This window comes from Oryza sativa, chromosome 1 (genome assembly GCF_034140825.1).
Source record: "Oryza sativa Japonica Group chromosome 1, ASM3414082v1".
NCBI classification, from domain to species: Eukaryota; Viridiplantae; Streptophyta; class Magnoliopsida; order Poales; family Poaceae; genus Oryza; species Oryza sativa.
Window position 1 is genome coordinate 39,194,750 of NC_089035.1, and position 23,475 is coordinate 39,218,224.

Below are 23,475 nucleotides of genomic sequence, written 5' to 3' on the forward strand. Positions count from 1 at the left end.
AATCTGAGTGTGTATTTAAGTGGCATGTATTTTACTATTATACATGACTTTGTAATTTGGGCAATATCTGGTGTTTCATTAAAAATAACTACAGAACCCCAAAGGACGCAGCAACGAAGAACCAAACCCCAAAATAGAAAATATACACAAACCCACGCATTACAACATCAGTCGTCACCAATCTTCAGGACAGGACTGTGCAGACACAAACTCACAAGTGCAGTAGTAATGACCCAGAGTTGGTTATTTACCAATCATCCTGGTACACGTACCCCTTCAACAGGCTTTTCAAACCAACACGAACAAACTCCAAGAGAAAGGTCAGGAAGCTGGAAACAGACACTGAATTTTTCACATTTTGGTACTTTTGAAAAACTTATTTCGCAAATAGCCCCTAAAAAAACTTCTCCCATAAATGGTCCTTTTTGGGGCGCCAGAGTGGACGGCGCCAGCCTCTCTGGCGCCGTCCCCCTGCCGACGTGGCGGGGCGATGCTAAGGTGGCTAGGGGGAGCGCACCAGAGTGGCTGGCGTCCCCCCCCCCCCCGAAATTTTTTATTTTTCTTTTATTTTTTGATATTTTTTTCACGCTTAGGGACACATAAGAACACACCATAGAAAAAATAAACTCAAATGAACGTAATATGTGACCGGTAGAATTTTTCCTCTCCTCTCCTCTCCTCTCTCCAAACTAGTGCAGAGGAGAGAGATGTGCAACTTTTTTATTTTTATTTTATTTTTTTGATATTTTTTTCACACTTAGGAACTCACAAGAACCAACCATATAAAAAATAAACTCAAACGGACAAAATATGTGGCCTGTGGAATTTTCCAAAGCTCTACCAAAAAACTTCTCTCCTCGAAAACACAATCTTGCAAGCGGAATTTGGAGGTTTTAATATCGCCGAACCCGACAAAGTGGGAAGAATCGGATGTAACTTTTTCTGTAGATGTCCGTGGATATATTATTTGCCTGATTCTGAGTCCGTATGAGAAAGTTACGCCTATTTTAATAAATGACATATTTTGTCCGTTTCGGTAGAGTTTTGGAAAATTCTACAAGTCACATATTTAGTCCGTTTGAGTTTATTTTTTATATGGTTGGTTCCTATGTTCTCCTAAGTATGAAAAAAATATTAAAAAAAATGAAATAAAAATAAAAAAAATGCATCTCTCTGTACTGTTTAACTTATGGCTATCATTTCATGTGGTTATATTTTGAATTAGATTATGTAATTTCATATAGTGATAGAGTGCATTATGTGTAACATGCTAATCAAAAGGTTTTAATAAAGGAGTTATGGTCTAATTTTAGTGAAGGTGCAAAGTAGACTAAGTGGTATGCTAGCTATTTTCAGACTTAGCTAAGTGATAGTTCGAGTTTAAATTTGGTTGTATCGTGATCCTAAGTGTGAAAAAACATCCGAAAAAATAAAACAAAAATGATACCGTTGCAACTTCATACAGAGAAACATGAATGGAGGTGAGGGGTTGGGGGGGGGGGGGGGCGGCGCCCTCCTCCCTAGGGCGGGCGCTCTCCTCCTGCCACGTCAGTTCGCGTGTGCCATGTGGCAGGAGGACGGCGCCAGAGAGGCTGGCGCTGCGCCCCAAAAAAGACCATTTCTGGGATAAGTTTTTTCAGGGGTCTATTTACGAAATAAGTTTTTCAAAAAGACCAAAATGTGAAAAATCCAGGAAACAGACACAAAGAATGGTCAGGGGAGCCGCCGTACCTTCAGGCTTCAGTTGACACAAGATGTGCAAGTTTACACACTATGAATGCTAGAATTAACACAGGAAAGATGAAGCTTTAAACACAGGTAGGTTAATCAACAGTTACAGTTTAAAATTAAATTAGAGACAAGCTTACAAACTAGAAAAGCTAGGGCAAGATAATATCTAAGAGATCATGACATCCGGAGATTGACAACTCCACTCTAACACAGTTCGACACAGCTTCTTGTTACTCATGCCCGGGCCCTCTTGTTGGTGCAGTCCGGGCACTTGTACTGCTTGATATGCTCGGCACGAGCGGGTGTGATCTTGACGCACTTCCCATGATACCACTTCTCGCAGTTATCGCAACAGATCCAGAACTCGTCCTTGCCATCGTTGGTTCCACAGGTCCCACACAAAGTGTTGTCATGGTCATCCTCCTCTTCCTCTCCCTCATCATCACCACTTCCCTCTTCATCCTTGGGGGCTGACAGCTTAGATTTCGAACGAGACTCAGCTTTTGACTGCTGCAGAAAGAAATTGTACTCAGCAGAGATTCAAGTCACGATAAAACAGAAGTGCATGCTCATTAATTTACCACTTTCGAACTAGGCTTGTTGCTCTTGCTACTACTGTTGGGAGTCTTTTCTTTCGCCTGCTTCTTAGCGGCTCCTGTCACTACCTCAAATATTGTTGGCAAATTGTTTATCATATTAAAGAGTCGCCTCCTGCATAAGAAAATAGTAGAACCAAAATGTAACTTAGGAGTGCAAGCAAGCCTGAACTAGGGATAAAATAGCCAGTGGCCAGACAGCAGTTTTCTAAGAAAAAGATAAAATAAAACTAAACATGTCAAATTCAGATGAACTTCAGTTTGGCTAGGTCAGACATCACAAACTAAACTGTGGTAATACACATATTTGGCAAGATATTCATTCTCCTTCAACACAACCCACAAGCTTATAGTGATTATGAGAACCAACTAGCGAAACCCTCTGTATTTTGACTCACGGTTGTGAGGTTGTCTTAGCTCTCGAGTGTTAAGACACAGCTAACTTAAGATTATCCTTGCCTCATTAAATGGTAAGCACTTTTTGTTACTTGGATACAATTGAATACAGTTGCTGTTGTATATAATTTAAGAGAAACATCTGAAATTTCTAACTGAAATCTGAGTTAGTAATAGATGATAAAACAAAGCTGAGGAGGTAGGAACATAAAGAAACCGATTAAGGTGAAAATGCAAGCTCAGGGTTAACGGAGAACACAGGACAACAGTATTTGTTGATTCACCAAAATACCCCATTCTAAGCCTTGACAATTTGTCCAAGATCATCCAAAGTTTTGATGGCGAACTACTACTAAGGTTTCATAGGATATCCAGAATGAGGCCTCAAAATTTGTAATTGAACGGTTAATGTTGCAAACTTACAATACATTATGAATAATTAAAAGCAAACGAAGGTGAAGGAAACATATATAAGAGAAGGAAGAGCAAAAACACATACAAATAATAATAATATACGGAAATTCAAATATCATGGGCCCCATTATGAAAACATGTTGAATTATTATAATAAAAGTATATAACTATATTTAATATACTAGAACAAAATAATAGCACTGTTTAGAAAAACTCGTTAGACCACAAAACACCTTGGTTGCTGCTAAATAACTAGCCAAAACCATTTTAAGCAAGATAACACCAGAGATAAACAGCCTCTATTAGAAAAGAAACTCAAATAATGATAACTCTGTGCAGCGAGTGGAGTCAATCCAAGATGGTGAACAGAAAAACATTCAGAACCACAGTGAAATTTGATTCTATTTGGTCTGTAAACTTGAGCATGTGACAGGAAATAGTTTGTCTGTGCGCTTAGTGTGTATGCATGTTTAGAAAAAGACAAATGTAAGAATTCAAGGTGAAGATCCTTTGATTTTGTAGAGATTGAAATGAGTAACAATACTAAAAATAAAAATGAATTGTTAGATATAAATGATTAGCACTGCTGATTATGATTATTGAATAAAAAAAATGTTGCACATCCTCCTACAACATGGTGTGCATTTTCTTATATTCTGGAATTCTGGTAACACTTTCCACAATCTATTCTGCAAAATCGCGTCTGAGTAGCATTAGACGTAAAGCATGTATTACATTATGCTTCTACAACATGAACATTTCTAAGCGCATTAATTTACTCTAAAAAGTATGGAAACCACATTTACAAGAAAATAGATCCTCTGAATAGCTTAATAGTATGTGATGAACATTAGCATATATCTCCAAGCAGCAAACAAACATAGACTTCGTAATTTCATCCTCTTAACAAACACTGAATTAAAGGCTGGTATACCATGCACTAGAAATGTTTCAACAGAGAACTAGAAATGTACAAACATCACTTTAACTGATTTAGATTAGATATTTCTCGCTAACTCAACTTGCCAATGACAGTCCCATCCTTTTTACATGTTCACCAAGAAAAGTAGCCCAGGACCTTTTCAATTAACAGTCCCAATGTTAGATGATGCACATCGTTGCTGTAGGTTAGACTGAAATCTAGCCTATAATAGCGACGGTGAACTGTGTTTATTGCTGTAGTTCAAACTGAAATCTAGCCTATAATAGCGAGAGTGAACTGTGTTTATTGCTGTAGTTCAAACTGAAATCTACTCTATTTTAGCAAATCTTCAATAACTGGTCAGATCATAAGTACAAAAGTTTCCTGCCAAGCTTACATGGAACCATGAAATAAATTCAATTCAGTTATAACTGGAATTAACGGCTTTTCGGTCATACTTTTGTGCTGTTCCTAATAAAACCTTTCGAGAATATGAAGTGACTGTGAATTACATAGCTTAAAGAAACATTCACTCCTTTAGATATTGTCATAGTCTCTTTCAGTTTCGTGTCCATTAAATAACACTAAGAATATTGCTGGCAGCCAGCAATTCCAGAAACTGATCAGGACAGGAATTCCAGAACCTAATCCTAAATGTGATGCATACTGATTTGCTGCTCAAAATTTGATCAAATGACAACTCTATGTGGCGGGTCAGCCACCAGAAGCCATAGAAAACATTCATGTCATTTTGACTAAGAAAACTGCAGGATTTTTTTGGCGAAAAAAAATTACCTTGCTTCTCTGTCAAAACCAAATCGGGCTCCAAAGTAGAATGCAACAGACAGTAACCAGGAATCACTGTGAACTGCGACTAACGCCAACCAGTCTTTCTCATTCATGCCATCCCTAGCGAAGTTGATTCCCAATGCTGGTTCAGGGATCTCTGGGGGCACTTCCTCAGCTGGCAAGGTCACCTCCCATGTTTCATTAGGATATCCATAAAGGCACAAGTTCTCCTTTTCTGTTCAAAACAGAAGAATTAGTACCCATAAACCCTACGAACAATCTGCTGAGTAATAGTGTTCAGAGCTTAGAAGTTGCTCTACTACTATGTATGCCCAGCTGCTAACGAGAGTGCAAGGCTCAAGTAGACAGCACTGCGGACCAAGTCATAATAGTAACATTTAATAATAGCACATAAGCAGATCAGACATTAATTACTAGTATAGGGTAAGTAACACAAGCAACCAACCACGTATTACAACCAGACGCACAGTACCATCCATGCAATGAAAGATACACTTCCAACTCGGTAGTAGCATATTATCCAAGCATCATATGCTACGGTTTTACTGAATTGTCTGTTGCAATAAAACCGAATCAAACAAGCAAGGGCACGCGCACACAAGCATGGATAGGGCATCCAAACACGCCGAAGTCAACTACTCGATAATCCCATGGCACCAATAGGACTAAAATTCTCAGCAATCTCTAATGGCAGCAGCCAGTGATAGCAACCCAGCAAAAAAACGAAACCTACCAACTTATCCACCACAGTTTCCAATCAACCCCCAAAATCTTCTCCCCGTTTTCCTTGGGAAACTGGAGTCCCGAGCTCCAATCTCTTACCAGAATCCAACAACTACAACACAGCGCAGCATTGATCAAAACTACAGAATCACCAATAATTCCAAGTTCCAACCCAAGCACCAAAGTGGAGAAAGAGCGAATTTTTTTTTTCCAAATTTAGCATCCAATCTAGCACTTGAGCAAACAAAACGAAGCAGCAAAAACACGGAAAGCTCCTCCGCTCCCAATCCCCCACCCGGGGCGAGGAACACGAAGAGATCGAAACCGGCGCGCACTCACCAGGGTCGCAGAGCTTGTAAAACTTCTCCACATCTGCAAAACAAACAACCAGCTCAGTCACACGAATCCGCGGGGCGACTGAGAAATCGGGTAAGGGAGGGAGCGCGCGCGCGGCGTACCGGTGGTGAGGGCCTTGATCATGCCGGCGCGGCGGCCCCGGAGGTCGCGGAAGACCTCCTCCGCCGTGCGCGTGGCGTACGGTGCCCCGCCTCCGCCTCCTCCACCTCCACCTCCGCCACCGCCTCCGCCTCCGCCTCCGCCTCCTTCCATTCGTGGGGTGGGGGGCGCGCGCGTGGCAATGGCGGCGGCTAGGGTTTGGGGGGGGACCCTCGCGCGGAGGAGACGCCGCCGACGAGGCGACGAGACGGTGGTGGTGTGAACGGGACGAAGCGAGGAGATGGAGGAGAGGAGAAGGGGGGTGGGTTTTATTTTATTTTATTTTTATCTTTTGCGGAGAATTTCGTGGGTGTTTACGCGAGGTTGTGAACCCGGTCCATCTGATCCTTAAACGTGTGCGTGCTGGTCTCCGAACTGAGCCAGAAGGCCCAAGGCCCAGAACTCGTGTTTCGGTGCATGGGCCCGGTCCACGGTGGACTCGAGGAATTCGTTTTGCCTTGTGCTTTTTTTTTTGTCCCCATACAAAAAAAACAAAAGAACATGTGTGTTTTCTCTTCGTATGTATGAGGCTCATAATAAGGGTTTTCTAAATTTGACCCTACGTTTGAAAAATATGAAATGACAGCAATTATTTGAATTAATGATGAATCTTACCATTATCGTCAACTCGTCTGTTGATTGATAACACCATAAGTATCTGATGATCATATGGTTTATCCAAGAACAACCTTTTCTACTGCTAATAGATAGCGACACAGTAATGTACATATGTCAATGTCCAGATAGTAATGATAGAAGAATCGATGACAGAAATTCTACTTAGTATGTCTACCACTATGTCTGTCCTATCTATATGGACAGTACCAGTGAACAATGCAGACGACCTGAACTCTCTGAACTTTCATTGCAAATTGTTTGCCTCTCAGGTGCAAATGCACCTGTCGCAATCTCGACACAGGTTGGTTTGATGAGTGGCGCGAAAGGAACCGATGCACCAACCGTGAAAGGGACATGCAAGCACATCCAGTGGCCACTGGCCAGGCCACTCATTGAGGAAGAAGCAGGTAGAGGCAGCAGGTCAGCAATGGCCATGGCTGCCAGATTGGCAACACACTGCACAGTGCCACAGTTCACTTCAACCTGCTTGCCAGTTGCCACTGCATATGCTGTGCTTCCAGCTTAATCAAATTCCATCCATGGCAGACACGGACACCTTGAGACGAATGCCAATTCATGTAGTAAGCCTGTTTCCTAACTTTTTCTTCAAACTTTCAACTTTTTCATCACATCGAAACTTTCCTACACACATAAACTTTTAACTTTTGTCTTTAAACTTTTAATTTTAGTCAAACTTCTAATTTTAACGTGTAACTAAACAAATTCAGCTTGATGCATCGGAGTTAAGAGCTTTACAAACTGATCAAAGGAGGTGCACCCGCGAAGATGAGGTTCAGATTGGATGAAGGCATCCAGTACTGTGTGGTTAATTTGCGCTTATCTTTTCCCTCTTGGATTTTGTTCACATTTACGTGAGAGTGAGATGGAGTGACGGGCTTGTTTTCCTCGGGTTTTGCTGTCCGAAGCTGAAACACACTGTTGTGCATGCTCTCTTGCTCCATTGACCACTGATTGGCCCGGTGAGACAGGAAGAATCTAAAGGACATCGCGCATTCTGTTTTTGGAAACAAAGATGATTAATTAGTTGAAGCAATACTAAAGTTAGGAATGCCTACGTTTACAGTGAGCTCGTATCGTGAACGGCTAAACGGTGTTTTTTTAAATACTTTGTATATATAAGTTTTCTTTTTTAAAAAATAAATATTCCCTCCGTTTAAACATATTATCAAAATATATTCAATGTTAGTACTAGTGAAACTAATTTGATGTTGTAGATACTGCTAAAATTTTAAATAAACTTAGTTAAACTTAAAGAGTTTGACTTAAAAAAAAATCAAAACGTCTTATAATATGAAAAAGTAAGTGTACATTTTTTTTCAGTTTCTAATACTTAAGTTCCAATTAATCATATGCTAATAAGTCGTTTTGTTAATGAGTCTCAATTAGCATATGATTAATTGAGTCTTAAGTATTATAAACTAAAAAAATGTACTACTCTTTTTGATATTATAAGATGTTTTTTTTTCATAGTCAAAATTCTTCAACCCTATACCCTACTCTATCTGTTCTAAAATATAAACACCTCTACCATTTTTGTTAAGAGTAAAGTGTACAGACGGTCCTTAAACTTATAGAGCTGTGTCATTTAGGTCTCTAAACTTTCAAAATGCATATCCAAGTCCCAGAACTTGTCATAGTGTGTCATCCAGGTCCCAAATCGCCGCAACCCCTTCAGGATCCTACGTGGCGTTGACGTGTCATGCCACACGGACACGACGTGGCATTATTTTGACTGACAAATAGGACCCATTTAATTTTTTTTCCTTTTTCTTATTTTCTTCTCCTTTTCCCCTTCCTCTATGACCTGTGCAGAAGAAAGGGAAAAAAGAAGAATGAGAAGAAAACGAAAAAGAAAAAGAAAAGAAGAAAAAAAGAGAAAAGGACACGTCACGTCCATGTGGCATTGTCACATCAGCGCCACGTAGGATTCTAGAGGGGATGTGTCAATTTGGGACCTAGATGGTACACTTTGATAAGTTATGGGACTTGGATATGCATTCTGAGAGTTTAGGGATCTATATGACACAACCCTATAAATTTAAGGACCGCTAATGCACTTTACTCTTTTGTTAAATATATATAGCTTCTCACATTAAATTAACCAGCTCTTCCTTTACAAAATAACATATTTTCTTCATGGATTCTGGCCCATGCAGCTGTGGGTTGTTTCTTGCAGCGACAATTGTGCAACCGGGCCTGAAACCAATCAATCGCCCCCTCCCTTTCTTGGTGGTTTCAGAAGCAGTTTCGTTCTACGTATACTCATGGGACCCCATATATTGGTGAAAAGAATTAACAGCCTGATATGTTGGCCATCCTAATATATTTTTCTTTTTCCTTACCCCTCTCTCTCGAGTGTGTTTTCTCTCTCCAAGCGGGGGTGGCAGTAGCTAGCATCACCGGAGCGGCGATAGTGAAAGTGGCAGCATGCGGGGCGAAAACGACGTCGGTGGAGGAAAAAAAGAAGAAGATTAAGACGACTGACATGTGGGATTGTTAATTTTTTTTCACTGACATGAGGGTCCCATGGGTACCACGTAGGAAGAAACCGCTGCTGAAACTACAAAGGATTTGATTTACATCAGTTTTCAAAGATTGAATAAGAGGTCATACCCGATTTTATCGTTGAGGAAAACTACTCGAGCATAGGCAAGAGATGATAGGCAAAACGGACCTAGCAAAGCAGTGCTGGGCCGTTCGGCCCAACCAGTCGACTAACTGTCCCCTTTCTCTCTCCTCTGTCTCGTAGTGATCGTCCTCTGCTCTGCTCCGCTCCGCTCCCAAAGAAAAAGTAGAAAACCCCCTCCTCCCTTCCTCCCCTCCCCGGAAAAACCCCACCTCCTCCTCGTGACCGTCTCGTCTCGCCGCCCCCATCGTCTTCCTCCACCGCGCTGTGGCGGCGCCCCTCGCCAGCGAGATCGCGGGAGAGGCAGGCGCAGCACTGGTGCTCCAATGGCAAGGATCATCAGGGTAAGATTTTCGTCATCTCGTCAGTCACTAGCCATGGTTGGTTCGCCGTGCGCGCGTATGGGCGATGTGACGAACTTGGAGTTTCTGACTTGCGGTTTCCGTGTTGGTTTTAGCGCCATGGGGGTGGGAGAATCCTCCGCAGGTCCCGGGAGGAGAAGAGGCGCCTCAGCGAGGGAGGGGGCGGGGCTTCCCAGCAACCGCAAGGACCAGCTGAAGATGACTACTGCCCTGTGATTGGCTCCAAGGTATGGGGATTGGCTAATGGAATAATGGTTTCTTAGTTGGCGAAGTGATAGTTTTAACCCAAAAAATTACAGTTCTGTGAATTTACTCTTCCTTTTAACATTTGAGAATAAAGGCTAGTATCAGGGAACTCAATATGACACAAGCTTGCCAAACTGGCAAACTAGATTGAAAAATGCCAAGTCTCTAAAACAAAAACCTCCCAAGGATTTAGCTTCTTTTTTTCCCCCGAGGTATCCAATGAATTCTCCTCTATTATCCTTCACCCTGCCAATAGTTCTGGTCTTCTGGATGCACTGGGTAAGCTCATCACACACACAGACTGGCAGGTGGAAAACACATGATTTACATCGGTATAGCTTGTGCAACTGATGTAATCAAGACCTCTTTTGCCCCAGCAGAAAGCTGTTGTGCCTCTTGCTCAACTTCTCTTTCGAAAATTGGAATCTAACGGGTTTCATTCTTCCTTCAGGTGTAGGCTGAAATGATACTCTGTCCACCTCTAGAGTAAAACACATCTCATCATATAAAGCTTGGTTACAGCTGTCCTTCATAAGGGAGCACTTGATAGGAAAATTAATTGATCCATCCCAATAGCAAACTTGATCCCCTTTATACAATTTGCTGAATTACCTCCGCGTTACAAAAACAGGAGGTTATCATCCGCAAATATGAGATGGGATACACCATGGGCACTTTGACTGATTTTCAGAGTTTTGATATTATCATCATGAATTTCCTTTTCTAAAAGGTCAGATGAACTATCAGCGAAAAGGAAGAAGTAAGGTGAAAGAGGATCACCTTGGTGCAAACTAGGATGGATCAGTTACTGCTTTCTTATTATTCTAGTTCTGGATCAGTTCCTTCAGTCCTTCTTCACTGTCTTTTTAAGGTTCAAATTTCTCTTAGATAAAGGCACTGAATCAGGAACAATGACCGGTATCTCACTGGATGACATGCACTGAGGTGTTATTATCTTGGTTGGCAGCCAGCTATGGTGCCTTGTTGCTCCCGCTTCTTTTCCAGAGATTTTGCATACCTTATTTTTGTTCCCCGGCACTTGCAACATTTTTTTATAGGCTCATTCATTCTGCACTGTCTCATTTATTCTGAACCCATATCAATATCAAATTCAGTATCCATTTCAGTTTTTGCACATCGCCCCTTGCACTGTTTTCTTCCCTTCCAGATTGCTGTCACTTGATTCGTTTGTATTCCTGGCTGGCTTGCAAAGAGCATGAAGATCTCCCTCCTAGTTCACTCCCTTATGTGCAAAACTGTAGATTCCATAAACTGAATGTGCTGTGGACTGTGATAGCTTGGAAAGACCAACTTCTATGCTCAAACTTGCTGAATGAAGATGCCATAAGATCGGTACTGAATCAAATACCTCAGGCAAGAGAAACCGTTCTCACCTTTATACCCACTAGAAAGTAGAAACCTAGATGGAAATGATACAGCTGACCAAAACAAGTTTGGAAACAAGAAACAGAGCACTGGAATCCAATGCAAATACAAAGAGCCATGGAGGAATCTTGCCAGAAACCTTGATCGCTGTCAGGAGGTTGAGCGGTTAGGATTTCCACCATAACATGCCTTTCTTGCCACTGTAGTTTCTGTTTCTTCTAGTTTTTTTGTTTCTCCATTTGTTATATGAGATTCTTTTTAGTGTTTTACTTATTCAGCACCACTTTTGCCATGATTGATTTATCCTTGTTGGAACTAATTGCTTGTAAATTCAGATTAACATGGATGGGATATCAGACCAAGAAGTTGCAAATGCCTATTCTTTTGTATTCTCCTTTGATGAGGTAATGCTCTTATCATGCTTCTAAAGTATTGGTGATCTTTATACATCCATTTATCTTTTTCTTTTAACGCAATCTATCTTTATTTTTACCTGACTGAAGGCCCTTAGATCAATTAAATTGGAGGAAGGACGTCTGTTGATTCATATTGCTGACCTTTATGAGATGAAACGGTCACTTGATGATAAAATAACAAGTTTGAAGGCTGCTGTTAAGTCATCTCCAAGCGCTGATATCTTGAGAAGAATCAAGTCCACAAGAACAAAAAACAATGAAACGCAGGAAGAGATTTACGCCGACAAGTCACTTCTTGCCAAGACCCGTTTGAAGCTGGTTAAGCTTGAGGTGTTGAGTTGTGATCCAAATTTATTTACACTTAATAAAGGCCAGCTTCTGCCGTACGGATCATCATCCTTTTTAGGGTTCCATTATATATATACCTCTTGTAAGCCGCCGTGCGGCGATGTAACCTCACCTCAGATATAGTGAAGATATTTTGCTGGCTGGCGCCCGTGGTTTTTTCTCTCCTGTTTTGGGAGGGTTTTCCACGTTAAATCTCGTGTCTTTTGTGATTGATCTATTGTTTTTTATTGTTTGTTCGCCTATCGTTTTCTAACATGAGGCTTGTCACAGGGCTTCTACATTGATAGTTTCTCAGGATGTAGAGGCGAAGGGAGATCCATTACTAGGTTATCTAGCATATATTTTGAAGTGACGACAGAAAAGCCTATATGTTACTAGTTGTTAGAACTTTGGCGGTAACGATACAAGACATTTTTCGTTTTGCTTCACCAAAGTTTTAGTACACATGAACTTTGGGGCCTATGTTTAGATATGTTTTTGTCTAGTACTCTATAGCCAGACAATTAACTGTGGGGCAGTGGGGGCTGTGTAGATATGCGATCAAGTGAAATTGGATGGAACTGATGCCGAGGTTTTTGATTGTCACTAACATGTTTGTTTGAACTTTGATTTGGGCACGGACTTGTGTTTGTTAATTTCTGGGATTGTAGTGTTTGTGAACTTATGATGTTAATTAATTGAGACCAAGAATACAAAGAGGCACAAAGATTAGAGCATTTTGCTTAATACTTCTTATGTTCCTTTAAGTGGCATTGCATACTGAGAATACAAAGGGAGAAAACGCTCTGGTGTTATCCACTAATAGTATTATATTATACTACTATATATTATCAATTTTGATATATTTTTTTTCTCCGTCTCGGTCGGTCTGTACTCGTTGATCCCACGGTGGCTTGCATCGCTCATCCATAAAAAAAGCAAAAAGAGAAAATGTCGCTCGCTTGTGGATTGCTCGAGACTCGGTCCTCCCGTCGACGGCGAAACACTCCGGTGGCACCTCTCTGTGCATTCCCCTTCGCCTCATCCATTCATCTGCTGGCAAGTGGCAACCCGCTGCGCCGCCGTGCGTGCGCGCAGGAGTCGCCGAGGAGTTGGAGGATCTCGATCGACGAAGTTGCCGTCGTCGCCGACAGCGACGGCGATGCAGATGTCAACGCTGAGCAGCTCCTCCATTTGCTCGAGCACGTCGGCGCCATAGGGGAGAACACGTACGGTTCGAACGCCTCGGCCACCACCACTGGCCGCTCCGTCCACTCCGTCATCGCGAGCTCCGGCACTGGCGGGGTCCCGCCGTCATACTCTCCCTCTTCCGCTCCACCAGATCGATGTGGTTGTGGCCGAAGCAGGAGCAGCTTCCCATCCGCGAACAGCTCATACGATGGCAACATGGTCCACCAAGGCTGAACTCAAAGTCAATGAACTCGTTCGACACATGCTGTCTCTCCACTGCCACCATCGCCACCGCAGCTGACGACGACGACGGCAACAATGCCGTCAATGGGGCAGGCTCTTGCACCGCCGCGGCCTCGCACGAACGATACAGCGGGCGGCGGCGAGGGCATGGTGCTAGCAACGGCAGATGCCATGGCCGGCGGCGAGGCGCATGTACTTGGTGGTACTGTACTCTTTTTTTTTTTTTAACATGGTGGTACTGTACTTGGCTAGTGAAGTTGAGAGATTCGATGAGAAAAAGCTTTTTTTAGAGTCAACAGGTTGTGGCGGTACCAAATATGAGCCATTGATTGGATCAGATCTAAAGGCTAATATTCGTCGGTACCGCCAGTTACTTGGGATGGTACCGCATCATGATAGAGAGGTGGAAGGGTAAGGAAGTCTTTTCGCATTAGCGATTGTTTGTCAATGCAAACTAGCGACAGGAGTTGCTGCCGCCGTCGTTCCGGCCCTGTCCTCATCGCCCTTCCCTCGTCTCCGCGCGGCGCGGTGCCGAGGGCTCGCCCGATGCAGGCAGGCGGACTGGAAGATCAGTAGCCGAAGCCATGGGGGCCGCCTCGCCATCTCCTCCCTGCATCGTGATGGGGAGGCCGCCAGATCTGAGTTGAAGCATGCCGATGACGCCCCTCCTCTCAACACCGACGGCGACCATTGGCACTACAGGAGACGAAGCAGGGAAGATGAAGCTGCCCCCTTCCCGCCTTCGTCCATTCGGGGCTCGCCCATCCGCCGCAATATCTCAATACAAATTTCATCACCAGGGACTAGGTTCAGCCACCAGGGTCTAGGTTCCAGAAATCAAACTCAGCCTCGCCCGTCAATATATAGTTTAACAGTTTGATAAATCAAGCATGATAATTAAGAGCACTGTTCCAGATCCATCGTCTAGCACCAAAGCAATACTTCATATCTGTCTCACACATATTTTTGGTCATTTATGCTCCTAAATTTGTCTCCCTATTCATCACCAATATTACCATATAACTTCTGTCAAACATACAGAAAATCATTACTCATGCGAAAGGGTCCATAACAACCTCCGATGCATAGCAACGAAGGCAGGATCCTGTGTCCCGATGCTATGGAGCAAGTTCGCGGTTGCCAAGCCACGTAGGGGGAGGAAACTGTGGCGGCGGCGGCATAGTCGGTCACACCATGGGAGATTGCATTGGCCGAGGGGGGCAGGACATGTTGCGGCGGCGTCGACCGCACCGCCGTTGCCACGGAGGAAGGATGCGATAGGGCCTATGGGGAGGGCAGGCTGCGGTGGCAGCCTGGCGGCGACAAAGACAGTCGCGTGTGGAGGGCGGAATGCGGCGCCGTCGACTGATATGCCGGTGAGGATGAGGAGATGGTGTTGTCGCTCTTTACTTTCTTTCCGATCTTGCCCCAGTTGATTGAACGGTCAGATTTCATTTAGTACTTGGAGGTACTAGTACCTTGAGATACCAAGTGCTGGACCAGAGCAAAACTCATGAGAAAAATCAGAGGAGTTTTTGACAATGAGCGGTACCAAATCGTAGCCATCGATCTAGCGACATCGAACAGCTGCGATTGGTCCGTACTGCATGGTACCGCAGGCCCAGATTGAGGAGGTACCGTGAGTGGAAGGGTAAACTAGTACTTTCACGTCCGAGCTCATCCGTTAGCGGTGCTTTGACTTGCAGCCCTTTGGGAAGAAGGGCTAAAATCCAATGCGAGCTCGCCAGAGTTTTCGTTCGCTGGCCGCGACTGGTGAGCATCGTGGACCCAAATCCATTGCCGCCAGGCAGCATCAGTGTCGTCTGCTGCTATGCTGCATTGTTGACTGTCGCCGTTAGGGATGGATTTGGAACCCACGGTGGACGCCGCCAACTCCGACCGTGCCAGAAGTACAAGTCCGGCCGCATCGCCAGCCGCCGTCGGCGAGGGGCAGAGAGGGAGCAGCTTCCCCTGGAAAACACCTCGAAGGACACGCACATGTTGGCCACGCCGGCGGCGGCGCCGGATGGGACGAGGCCCCCGACTGACATGACGCAGAACTCAAAGTCATCGGCCGTGTCCTTCGTAACAAAGCCACTAGCGGCGGCGTCAGCGCGGGGCTCCGGCACAACACCGGCCATGACTTGATGCTTCCCTTGGTCCATGGTGTGATGGAGAGAGAAGGGGAAGAAGAAAGAAATGGTCCATGGATTTGGATGCGGGGGTATACTGGGTTAGATCTATTTGTCTGTTGTTATACCAGAACAAACAAATCCAGGATAAAGTTCAGTTTTAGTGTATGCAACTTTCCTTCTTACTGCCTATACGCTCGATTCCACGGCAACCAAACGTGTGCGTCAAAGTAGAATCCACGAAGCCAATCTGGTGATTCAAGACGACCCGTACTAGCAACAGCGGCGCGACGTCAACACACTGAGACAATTCGCTCAACAGGCGAGGATGCGACGGTGGCCACGGCGGCCTCGGTGAGGGCGTGGATGCGATGGCGGCCGCTGCGGCGTGGATGCGACGGCAAGGACACACGAGTTGGGATGGCGGTGAGAGCTCGCAAGGGAAGGAAAGCAGAAGGAGGATTAAGAACTACTTCCTCCATTTCATAATTTAAGTTATCCTAGTATTTTCCACATTCATGTTAATATCAATGAATCTAGATAGATATATATGTCTATATTCATTAACATTAATATGAATGTGGAAAATGCTAAAATAATTTATATTGTGAAATGGAGGAAGTACGCAGCGACGATATCTGACGGCCTCTCCCGCAGCAACGGTGTCGTTCCTCACCGATTGGTTTTTTAGCCCAATCTTACCCCTCCTAAACCAACGGTCAGATTTGATTGATATCTCATGGTATTTCATAGTGCCTTCTTAAGAATGGGAAAAAAAGCTCAAATCAGAGAACCTGGCTGCTCTCAAAAGAACGACTTCCAACCAAGCAGAACCTGCTAACGAAAAATGTGGTGCGATCGGTGTCGAAACAAGATTTCGACAATAATAAAAGGGGGTGGCTATCAAGCTAGGAAAGTGGATGGGTTTGGAGACAAGGAATTTTATACTAGTTCAGGCCTTCTTATTCAAGAAGTAATACCCTACTCCTGTCCGGGGATGATTCCGCCGAGTGTATTATTGATTGTATAACTGGAAAAAAGATCACGCCCCGAGAGGCACACGGACCCCTCCTTATATAAGGGAAGAGGTCCGCTTTACAAAATACAGTCCATATCCTAACGGAATATGGGATTACAGATAAAATACAATTGTAACCGACTAGGATCCCGGGTATTTCCTTGATATACAAATTAGAAACTAACCCGAGTCCTCATAAAGATATTCTATCTATATTTGGTACCACATATCCGACTAAATTATAACTGTCATATAGATATGGGATATCCATAATCTCCACAGTAGCCCCCGAGACCTTCGCAGTTGACCAAATAGCCTTCTCGAAACAAAAAACAGTAATCCGAGTGCTTCAATTCAACTTGCTCCAGCTTGCCGAGTGCTAAAATCAAAGACTGTGAAGGGCGAAAATAAAACATGGTGCATCGAGTAGATGCACCTAATTAGGTGTAGCCCCCGACTATGTTATTAGTTAAAAAAAACTAAACATGTAGTCAAGAACCGAGTGGTTTTATAGCGAAGCATGCATGGTACTCAGTAAAATACCCAGCCGACCGCTTCTCAATTTGAACATATCAATGATAAAAAATACGAAAAGGGCCGAGTGATAAACACTCAAAAGGTCTAAAAATAGACATATTTGATAGGAATCCGAGTAAGAAACTCTCAAAATGATCCACCAAACATGATAAAAAATCATGGTAATCAACGAGTCTAATAGCCTAAGCTATGACTCTCACCATAACCAAAATAAGCATATAATATGCTAAGAGAATGACTCTTACTAAATTAGTCATCTCGAATCAACCCAAACAGCTTTTGCAGCCTAATAAGGCTTACAAAAATAGTATAACACCTTCCTGTCGGGCACCTTTTGTTTGCATCATGTTAATTCCAAAGAATTATCAAACCGCATTAAAAAGGATTTTAACAGCATTGGGCCACATCATTGTGAGCACAGATTGCCAAAGCAAAAAAGCGCCTAAGTCCCTAAGGATCACAACGGGCCACGCTGGTAATAATATTGGGCTGAAGTACTGTACAGGCCCAGGCCCATTAGCACTTCCGATACCCTAAAAACACCGAAGTCCAAGCGTCACTTCGTCTTCCCCGCCGAGACTTTCGCCATTTCCCCACTCCCTGCTACAGTACAGAACCGCGCCGACGAAGCTAGGGTTCATCAACCCACACCAATCCATTCTCAAAAATCCCACGAAACTTCTCCGCGTGTCCACCGCACCGATTCCTCACTCCCCTCCAGCTATATCTTGGACCAAATCAATCCATTCAGTTCACATTCATGGCGGAAGAAAGAGAAAGCTTCGAGAGTCAGTGGGCGCCCTCCGATGTGACGGAAGATAATCTGAAGGAGATGGTGGCGCACGGCGTTCTTCCAGCGAAGGAGATCATCGGGTGGCGACCAGCGTTCGGCGAAGCATTCCCGACCCCCGATACACACGAGATTGTGGTATTCTCTCACTTCTTCTATGGCGGATTTTCTCTTCCAACTTCAAGATTCTTCCGGGGAATTCTAAACTTTTACGGGATTACCTTGCATCATTTGAATCCAAACTCCATAGTTCACATTGCTAATTGTATTCATGCTTGCGAAGCTTTTCTGGGCATCAAACCTCATTTTGCCCTGTTCCGCCGCATCTTTTTCCTCAAACCCCAACCGAACAAGAACAAACCATGTGTCGTTGGGGGAGCTAGTTTCCAACTCAGGGGAACCTTGAGCCAAAAATATTTCTCCATGCCCTTTAAAACCTCAAACAAAGGCTGGCATGCAAACTGGTTCTATGTTCAGAATCCTGAGCCCGCACTCCCCGAGTACTGCTGACTCCCTCCAGTTTATCAGGACACCTGGAACTCACTGCCTATGGGGAATGAAGCCACTCAGGCAGTAGAACTGATGGACCGTATGATAAAGCTGAAAGAACAAGGTCTGCAAGGAGAACAGATCACCCGACATTTCATCAAGAGCCGGCTGCCCCCAATCAAAGAAAGATCTCGCACGGCCTTTGAATTCGACGGCAAGCATGACCCCAACCGTGAAGATCCTAAATATCTTGATTTCAAGGTCATGAAGGAGAGAATGTACAAAATTTTCTCAAATGCAATTGTAGTCAGCTATTCGCACTTGCTGCCAGTGGTGCCGTACGACGCCTTCAACCCTCCTCCACCGGTAAGTATCGATCATCTCAGCCCTTCTATAAAGCATGCCTTTATCTTCCGCCAAACTGATGGAAAACTTGAAATATAGGAATTCGCTCTGATGAGATCTGACCCCCTGATTGCTCAACACCGCTTACCTCGTGGGAAAACTAGCCAAGTCAGCGGAGGACCGAAAATTCGGTCTGCTGATCAATCGGACACTTCAAAACCTACCAGTCAGTCGGACTTCCGCAAGAGGAAACTAGCCTTGAGTGATGATGAAGGCGATGACGCTAAAAAAACTGGTGGTGAGGAAACAACCGGAAAACAACCACGACAGGCGAATCCAAAGAAGAAAACATCCAGTCGTCCCATGCCGAAAATCAGAAAATCTTCCAGGTACATATCATTTGACGGTCTTCCTTGCATCGACGCTTATTCATTTAAATCATGCTGACAACATAATTCAAACTTGTAGGAAGCCATCTGACATAGATCCTTCTGGAAAGACCCCAAGCCGACTGACATGGAGACAAGTTCTTTAAAAGAGACCGGGCCGACTGCAGGGGATCACTCGAGTGACAAACAGCCGGTGACCGACAATATAGAACCCAGCAACGAGCCCCCGACTGAGAGCCAGTCGGCCGAAGCTGGGGTTGGTTCTAATCAGGAGCCCCCGACTGGAAACCAGTCGGATACGGAGCAGAACAAGGACATCCCTGAAGCAGAGACTCGAGCTGACAACCCTCCTAAAAAAGATGCCAACACTGACCCAGGGTCGAGCTCTCCGTCTAAAATACAAGGGCCCACTCGTCCCCGACCGGAAATAATCACAGGTGAGTACATCCTCCAAACTTAATTTGATCCGACAGACTTTTCTTCAATTGCTTCATCTTTATTTATAAATGCCTAAGGCCCGATGATCGGCGATGAAGAAGAAATCCTGAGGATCCGGTCACCTGAGGATTCACACCCACCCACTTTAATCAAGTGGTGGGACGATGATAAACAACCTCAGGGAATCATAATAAATAGGCAAAAAGAAGACGAGGAAGTGTGCTTGTTGAAAAAGGCACTCAGCCAAGCCACTCACATTGTAAACGTAAGTTTCCCTATGCCTAGCTTCAGCTATCGTGTTTTTCATTTTATTTAAATGCCAATAAATTTGTATTGCAGAGAATCCATCTCAGGAACGAGGCGAAGACCGCAACTCTTGAAAAGTTAGTACGTCATCTTGGAACTCTCGAGGCCACCAGAAACCAGCTGCACGAAGTTAAGGAGCTCGGCAGGAAAACTGAGCATGATCTGAGAGATCGAGTTGCTGAGCTCCAAGAATCCAACTTCGAACTACTCAGTTCATCGAAAGGTAAACACAATCTCTGCCTGACTTACTTGTGCTGCCATTTTTGTCATATCAATTAATCAAAGAACAATACAGTGCAAGCTGCCAGGATTTCTGAATTAGAGAAGCAGGTCGAAGCTCTGGAGAAGGACAAGGCCGAACTAGCAAAGCAGAGGGACTTGGCCTTAAAAGATGTTGAAGGTAATGATAACTAATACCTTCTTTCTTCGTGACCACTTGTTGATGTGAATCCGTCTGTGCAGACCGCAAAATCAAGTCCCAAGCCCAATTTGATGTCCTGGTTAATAAAATCAAGAGGCTTAAGGGAGCTAGAGATGAGGTCGCCAACGCCGCTGCACCACTCGTCCAAGCCATGTTCTATAATAACAGCAGTCCGAGTACACTTGATGCTTCCGAGATCTTCGACAAGCTAAGAGTCGCTCCGGATACTTACTTCAAGAATATCAGGGAGGCTGGAAGTATGGGAGCAAGCATGGCATTAGCTATGACCAAATCTTTATACCCCAAAATCGATATCGACGCCGTTGACGGGTTCGCAGACGGGACAAGCGAAGAAACAGCCCTCAACCACATCAATGATGCACAAAAAGCCACTGACAAGATTGCTGCTGACGTAGTTGAGAGATTCCAAGATGTCGACCTTCGGCCGACTGGGTCTGATAATTCCGATGATGAAAAAACTGATACTGATTGATATAACAGTGATTTTGATGATTAATGACGATGGAGGCACAATTTGTACAATACTGATGAATTTATGCTATGCTTGGTGTTCCATACTTAGCTTCTGATTTCTTAAAAGCCTTTGTCAAGCCTTATGGAGCCTAAAACCCACAAAAGCTATTAAAAACCTTCAGTCCTCATTGACTAAGTTGAAAGACCAAGCAGGGCAATCATAAATCAAGTAAGCAAATTGAATTGATAAAAATCACACTCCATTATTATCATAATAGCCCCCCGACTGGAAACTTCAAGGAAAAGCTTGAAGTTAGCAGTCGAAGAGGAAAGATACAAACGAAATGCCTAAGCATAAAATCGACGAAGGTGTTCAATATTCCAAGAATTGTTGACAAGAGTACCATCTTCACGCTTGAGTCGGTAAGAACCTGGCCAAGTGACTTCAGCGATTATGAACAGTCCTTCCCACAAGGGAGATAACTTATGCCGATCCTGTGTAGCTTGAACTCTCCTCAGAACCAGGTCACCGACTAAAAAGGCTCGCGATCGAACATTCCGATTATGATAACGGCGCAACCCTTGTAAATACCGAGCTGACTGGATTAGGGCTGCTTCACGAGCTTCTTCCAGTCGGTTGATATCATCCACTCGATCTTCCTCATAGCGCTCCTCCCGGAAGTTGTGAAATCGAAGGGATTCAAACTCTACCTCACTTGGCAACATTGCTTCTGCGCCATAGACCAAGAAGAACGGCGACTGGCCGGTAGCCTGACTGGGAGTAGTGTGTAAAGACCAAAGTACGGACAACAGCTGATCTACCCACTTACCAGCATAGGGACGCAGTCGGTCGAAAACTCGTGCTTTGATCCCTTGAAGTACCATGCCATTGGCGCGCTCGACTTGTCCATTACTCATGGGGTGTGCCACGGAGGCGTAACAGATTTTAATGCCAAAGTCTTCTCAAAAGCCTTTAAATACTCCGCCGGTAAATTGAGTGTCGTTATCAGTAATGATACGATTCGGTACCCCAAACCGATGTACAATATTGATGAAGAAATCTCTAGCTTTGTCCGCAGTGATTGTAACGATCGGTTTGGCTTCAATCCACTTGGAAAACTTATCCACAGCTACAAAGAGATGAGTATAACCGCCGACTGCCTTTTTGAATGGACCGACCATATCAAGCCCCCAAACCGCAAACGGCCACGACAGCGGGATGGTTTGCAACTCCTGAGCTGGTAGGTGAGTTTGTCGGGCAAAGAATTGACAACCCTCGCATGTTCGCACAATTTTGTCGGCGTCGGAAACAGCTATGGGCCAGAAGAAACCTTGCCGATAAGCTTTGCCAACAATAGTTCATGCTACAGCGTGATTACCACAGATGCCTGAATGAATATCTTTTAGCAACTGTCTTCCCTCTTCCAAAGATACGCAGCGTTGCAGGATTCCTGATGGACTTGTACAACTCGTTCTCGTGGACTACATAGAGTCTGCTGCGCCTGGAAATCTGCTCGGCTTCATTTTTGTCTTGAGGGAGTTCTTGTTTGGTCAAAAATCTTATGAGAGGTTCTCTCCAGTCGGCTTCAATCATGCTTACGGCTTGAGTATCCATGGCTTCAATTGTTTCTTTTCTAGGCACGGTTGGTTCATAAAGATGCTCAACGAACACATTAGAAGGGGCTGCTTCTCGTTTTGAACCAAAATTGGCCAATCTGTTTGCTGCCTCATTATTGTGTCGAAGGACATGGGTGAGCTCGAGTCCATCGAATTTATCTTCCAACTTGCGTACCTCTTGTCGATAAGCAGTCATATTATCATCTAGACAGGTCCACTCTTTCATGACTTGATTAACAACCAACTGAGTGTCTCCACGGACGATTAGTCGGCGAATGCCTAGAGAGATTGCAATCCTTAATCCATGGAGCAGCGCCTCGTATTCCGCCACGTTTTGGGACGCAGAAAAATGTATCCACAATACGTAGCTCAATCTTTCTCCGGTCGGGGAGATTAAAACAACCCCAGCTCCAGTGCCCGTAAGCCTCTTCGACCCATCAAAATGCATAGTCCAATATTCCATCTTTTCCTCTGGCATGTCTTCTTGGCACTCGGTCCACTCGGCGAGGAAATCAGCTAAAGCTTGTGACTTGATCGAAGTTCGTGGCTTGAAAGATATGTCCAAAGACATCAATTCTAAGGCCCACTTCGCAATCCGTCCGTTTGCTTCACGGTTATGAAGTATATCCCCGAGTGGAAACGATGTGACCACCGTGACCGAGTGACTTTGAAAGTAGTGAGATAATTTCCTGACGGTAATTAAGACACCATACAATAACTTCTGAACCTGAGGATATCTTGTCTTGGAGTCGGCCAAAACCTCGCTAACGAAATAAATTGGTCGTTGAACTTTTTGAATATGGCCTTCCTCTTCACGCTCGACAACCAGGACCGTGCTCACAACCTGGGAGGTCGCCGACACATATAACAGTAGCGGCTCTTGTGGATGTGGCGAGGCCAAAACTGGTGGAGTAGTGAGAAGTTTCTTGAAGTCTTCAAAGGCTTTTTGTGCTTCGGGTCCCCACTGGAAATTATCGGTTTTCTTCAGCAGCTTGA

General features: G+C 44.3%; 2 protein-coding genes across 3 annotated transcripts; one reads left to right on the forward strand and one right to left on the reverse strand.

Moving 5' to 3' along the window:
• Positions 1-1,710: 1,710 nt before the first annotated feature.
• LOC4324896 (PHD finger protein ALFIN-LIKE 6-like) lies at positions 1,711-6,425 on the reverse strand. Of its 2 annotated transcripts, none has more exons than NM_001405447.1 (5): positions 6,051-6,425; positions 5,932-5,964; positions 4,855-5,083; positions 2,313-2,442; positions 1,711-2,238 (listed from the first exon to the last, which is right to left on the reverse strand). In NM_001405447.1, exons 1-5 carry the CDS (start codon positions 6,199-6,201, stop codon positions 1,966-1,968), a joined length of 816 nt encoding a protein of 271 aa, NP_001392376.1. In that variant the 5' UTR covers positions 6,202-6,425; the 3' UTR covers positions 1,711-1,965. The 2 variants fall into 2 exon arrangements, with proteins under 2 accessions (NP_001392376.1, NP_001392377.1); NM_001405448.1 differs by having other exon boundaries at positions 1,711-2,241.
• A 3,126-nt stretch (positions 6,426-9,551) lies between these two features.
• Positions 9,552-12,302, forward strand: LOC107278481 (uncharacterized). Its single transcript, XM_015766452.3, has 4 exons — positions 9,552-9,696; positions 9,810-9,941; positions 11,682-11,750; positions 11,850-12,302. The coding sequence occupies exons 1-4, from the start codon at positions 9,679-9,681 to the stop codon at positions 12,231-12,233; spliced, it is 603 nt and encodes a 200-aa protein (XP_015621938.1). The 5' UTR covers positions 9,552-9,678; the 3' UTR covers positions 12,234-12,302.
• The last annotated feature ends 11,173 nt before the right edge of the window (positions 12,303-23,475 follow it).

What these genes read in the sequence shown, in the direction of transcription:
- LOC4324896 (NM_001405448.1), bottom strand. Translation starts at nt 6,201, where the DNA reads ATGGAAGGAGGCGGAGGCGGAGGCGGAGGCGGTGGCGGAGGTGGAGGT. An exon ending in TTACAAGCTCTGCGACCCTG is followed by an intron (nt 5,084 to 5,931) that starts GTGAGTGCGCGC and finishes TGTTTTGAACAG; the next exon opens with AAAAGGAGAACTTGTGCCTT. An exon ending in ACAAGCCTAGTTCGAAAGTG is followed by an intron (nt 2,242 to 2,312) that starts GTAAATTAATGA and finishes TTCTTTCTGCAG; the next exon opens with CAGTCAAAAGCTGAGTCTCG.
- LOC107278481 (XM_015766452.3), top strand. An exon ending in GCCCTGTGATTGGCTCCAAG is followed by an intron (nt 9,942 to 11,681) that starts GTATGGGGATTG and finishes TTGTAAATTCAG; the next exon opens with ATTAACATGGATGGGATATC. An exon ending in TTGTATTCTCCTTTGATGAG is followed by an intron (nt 11,751 to 11,849) that starts GTAATGCTCTTA and finishes ACCTGACTGAAG; the next exon opens with GCCCTTAGATCAATTAAATT.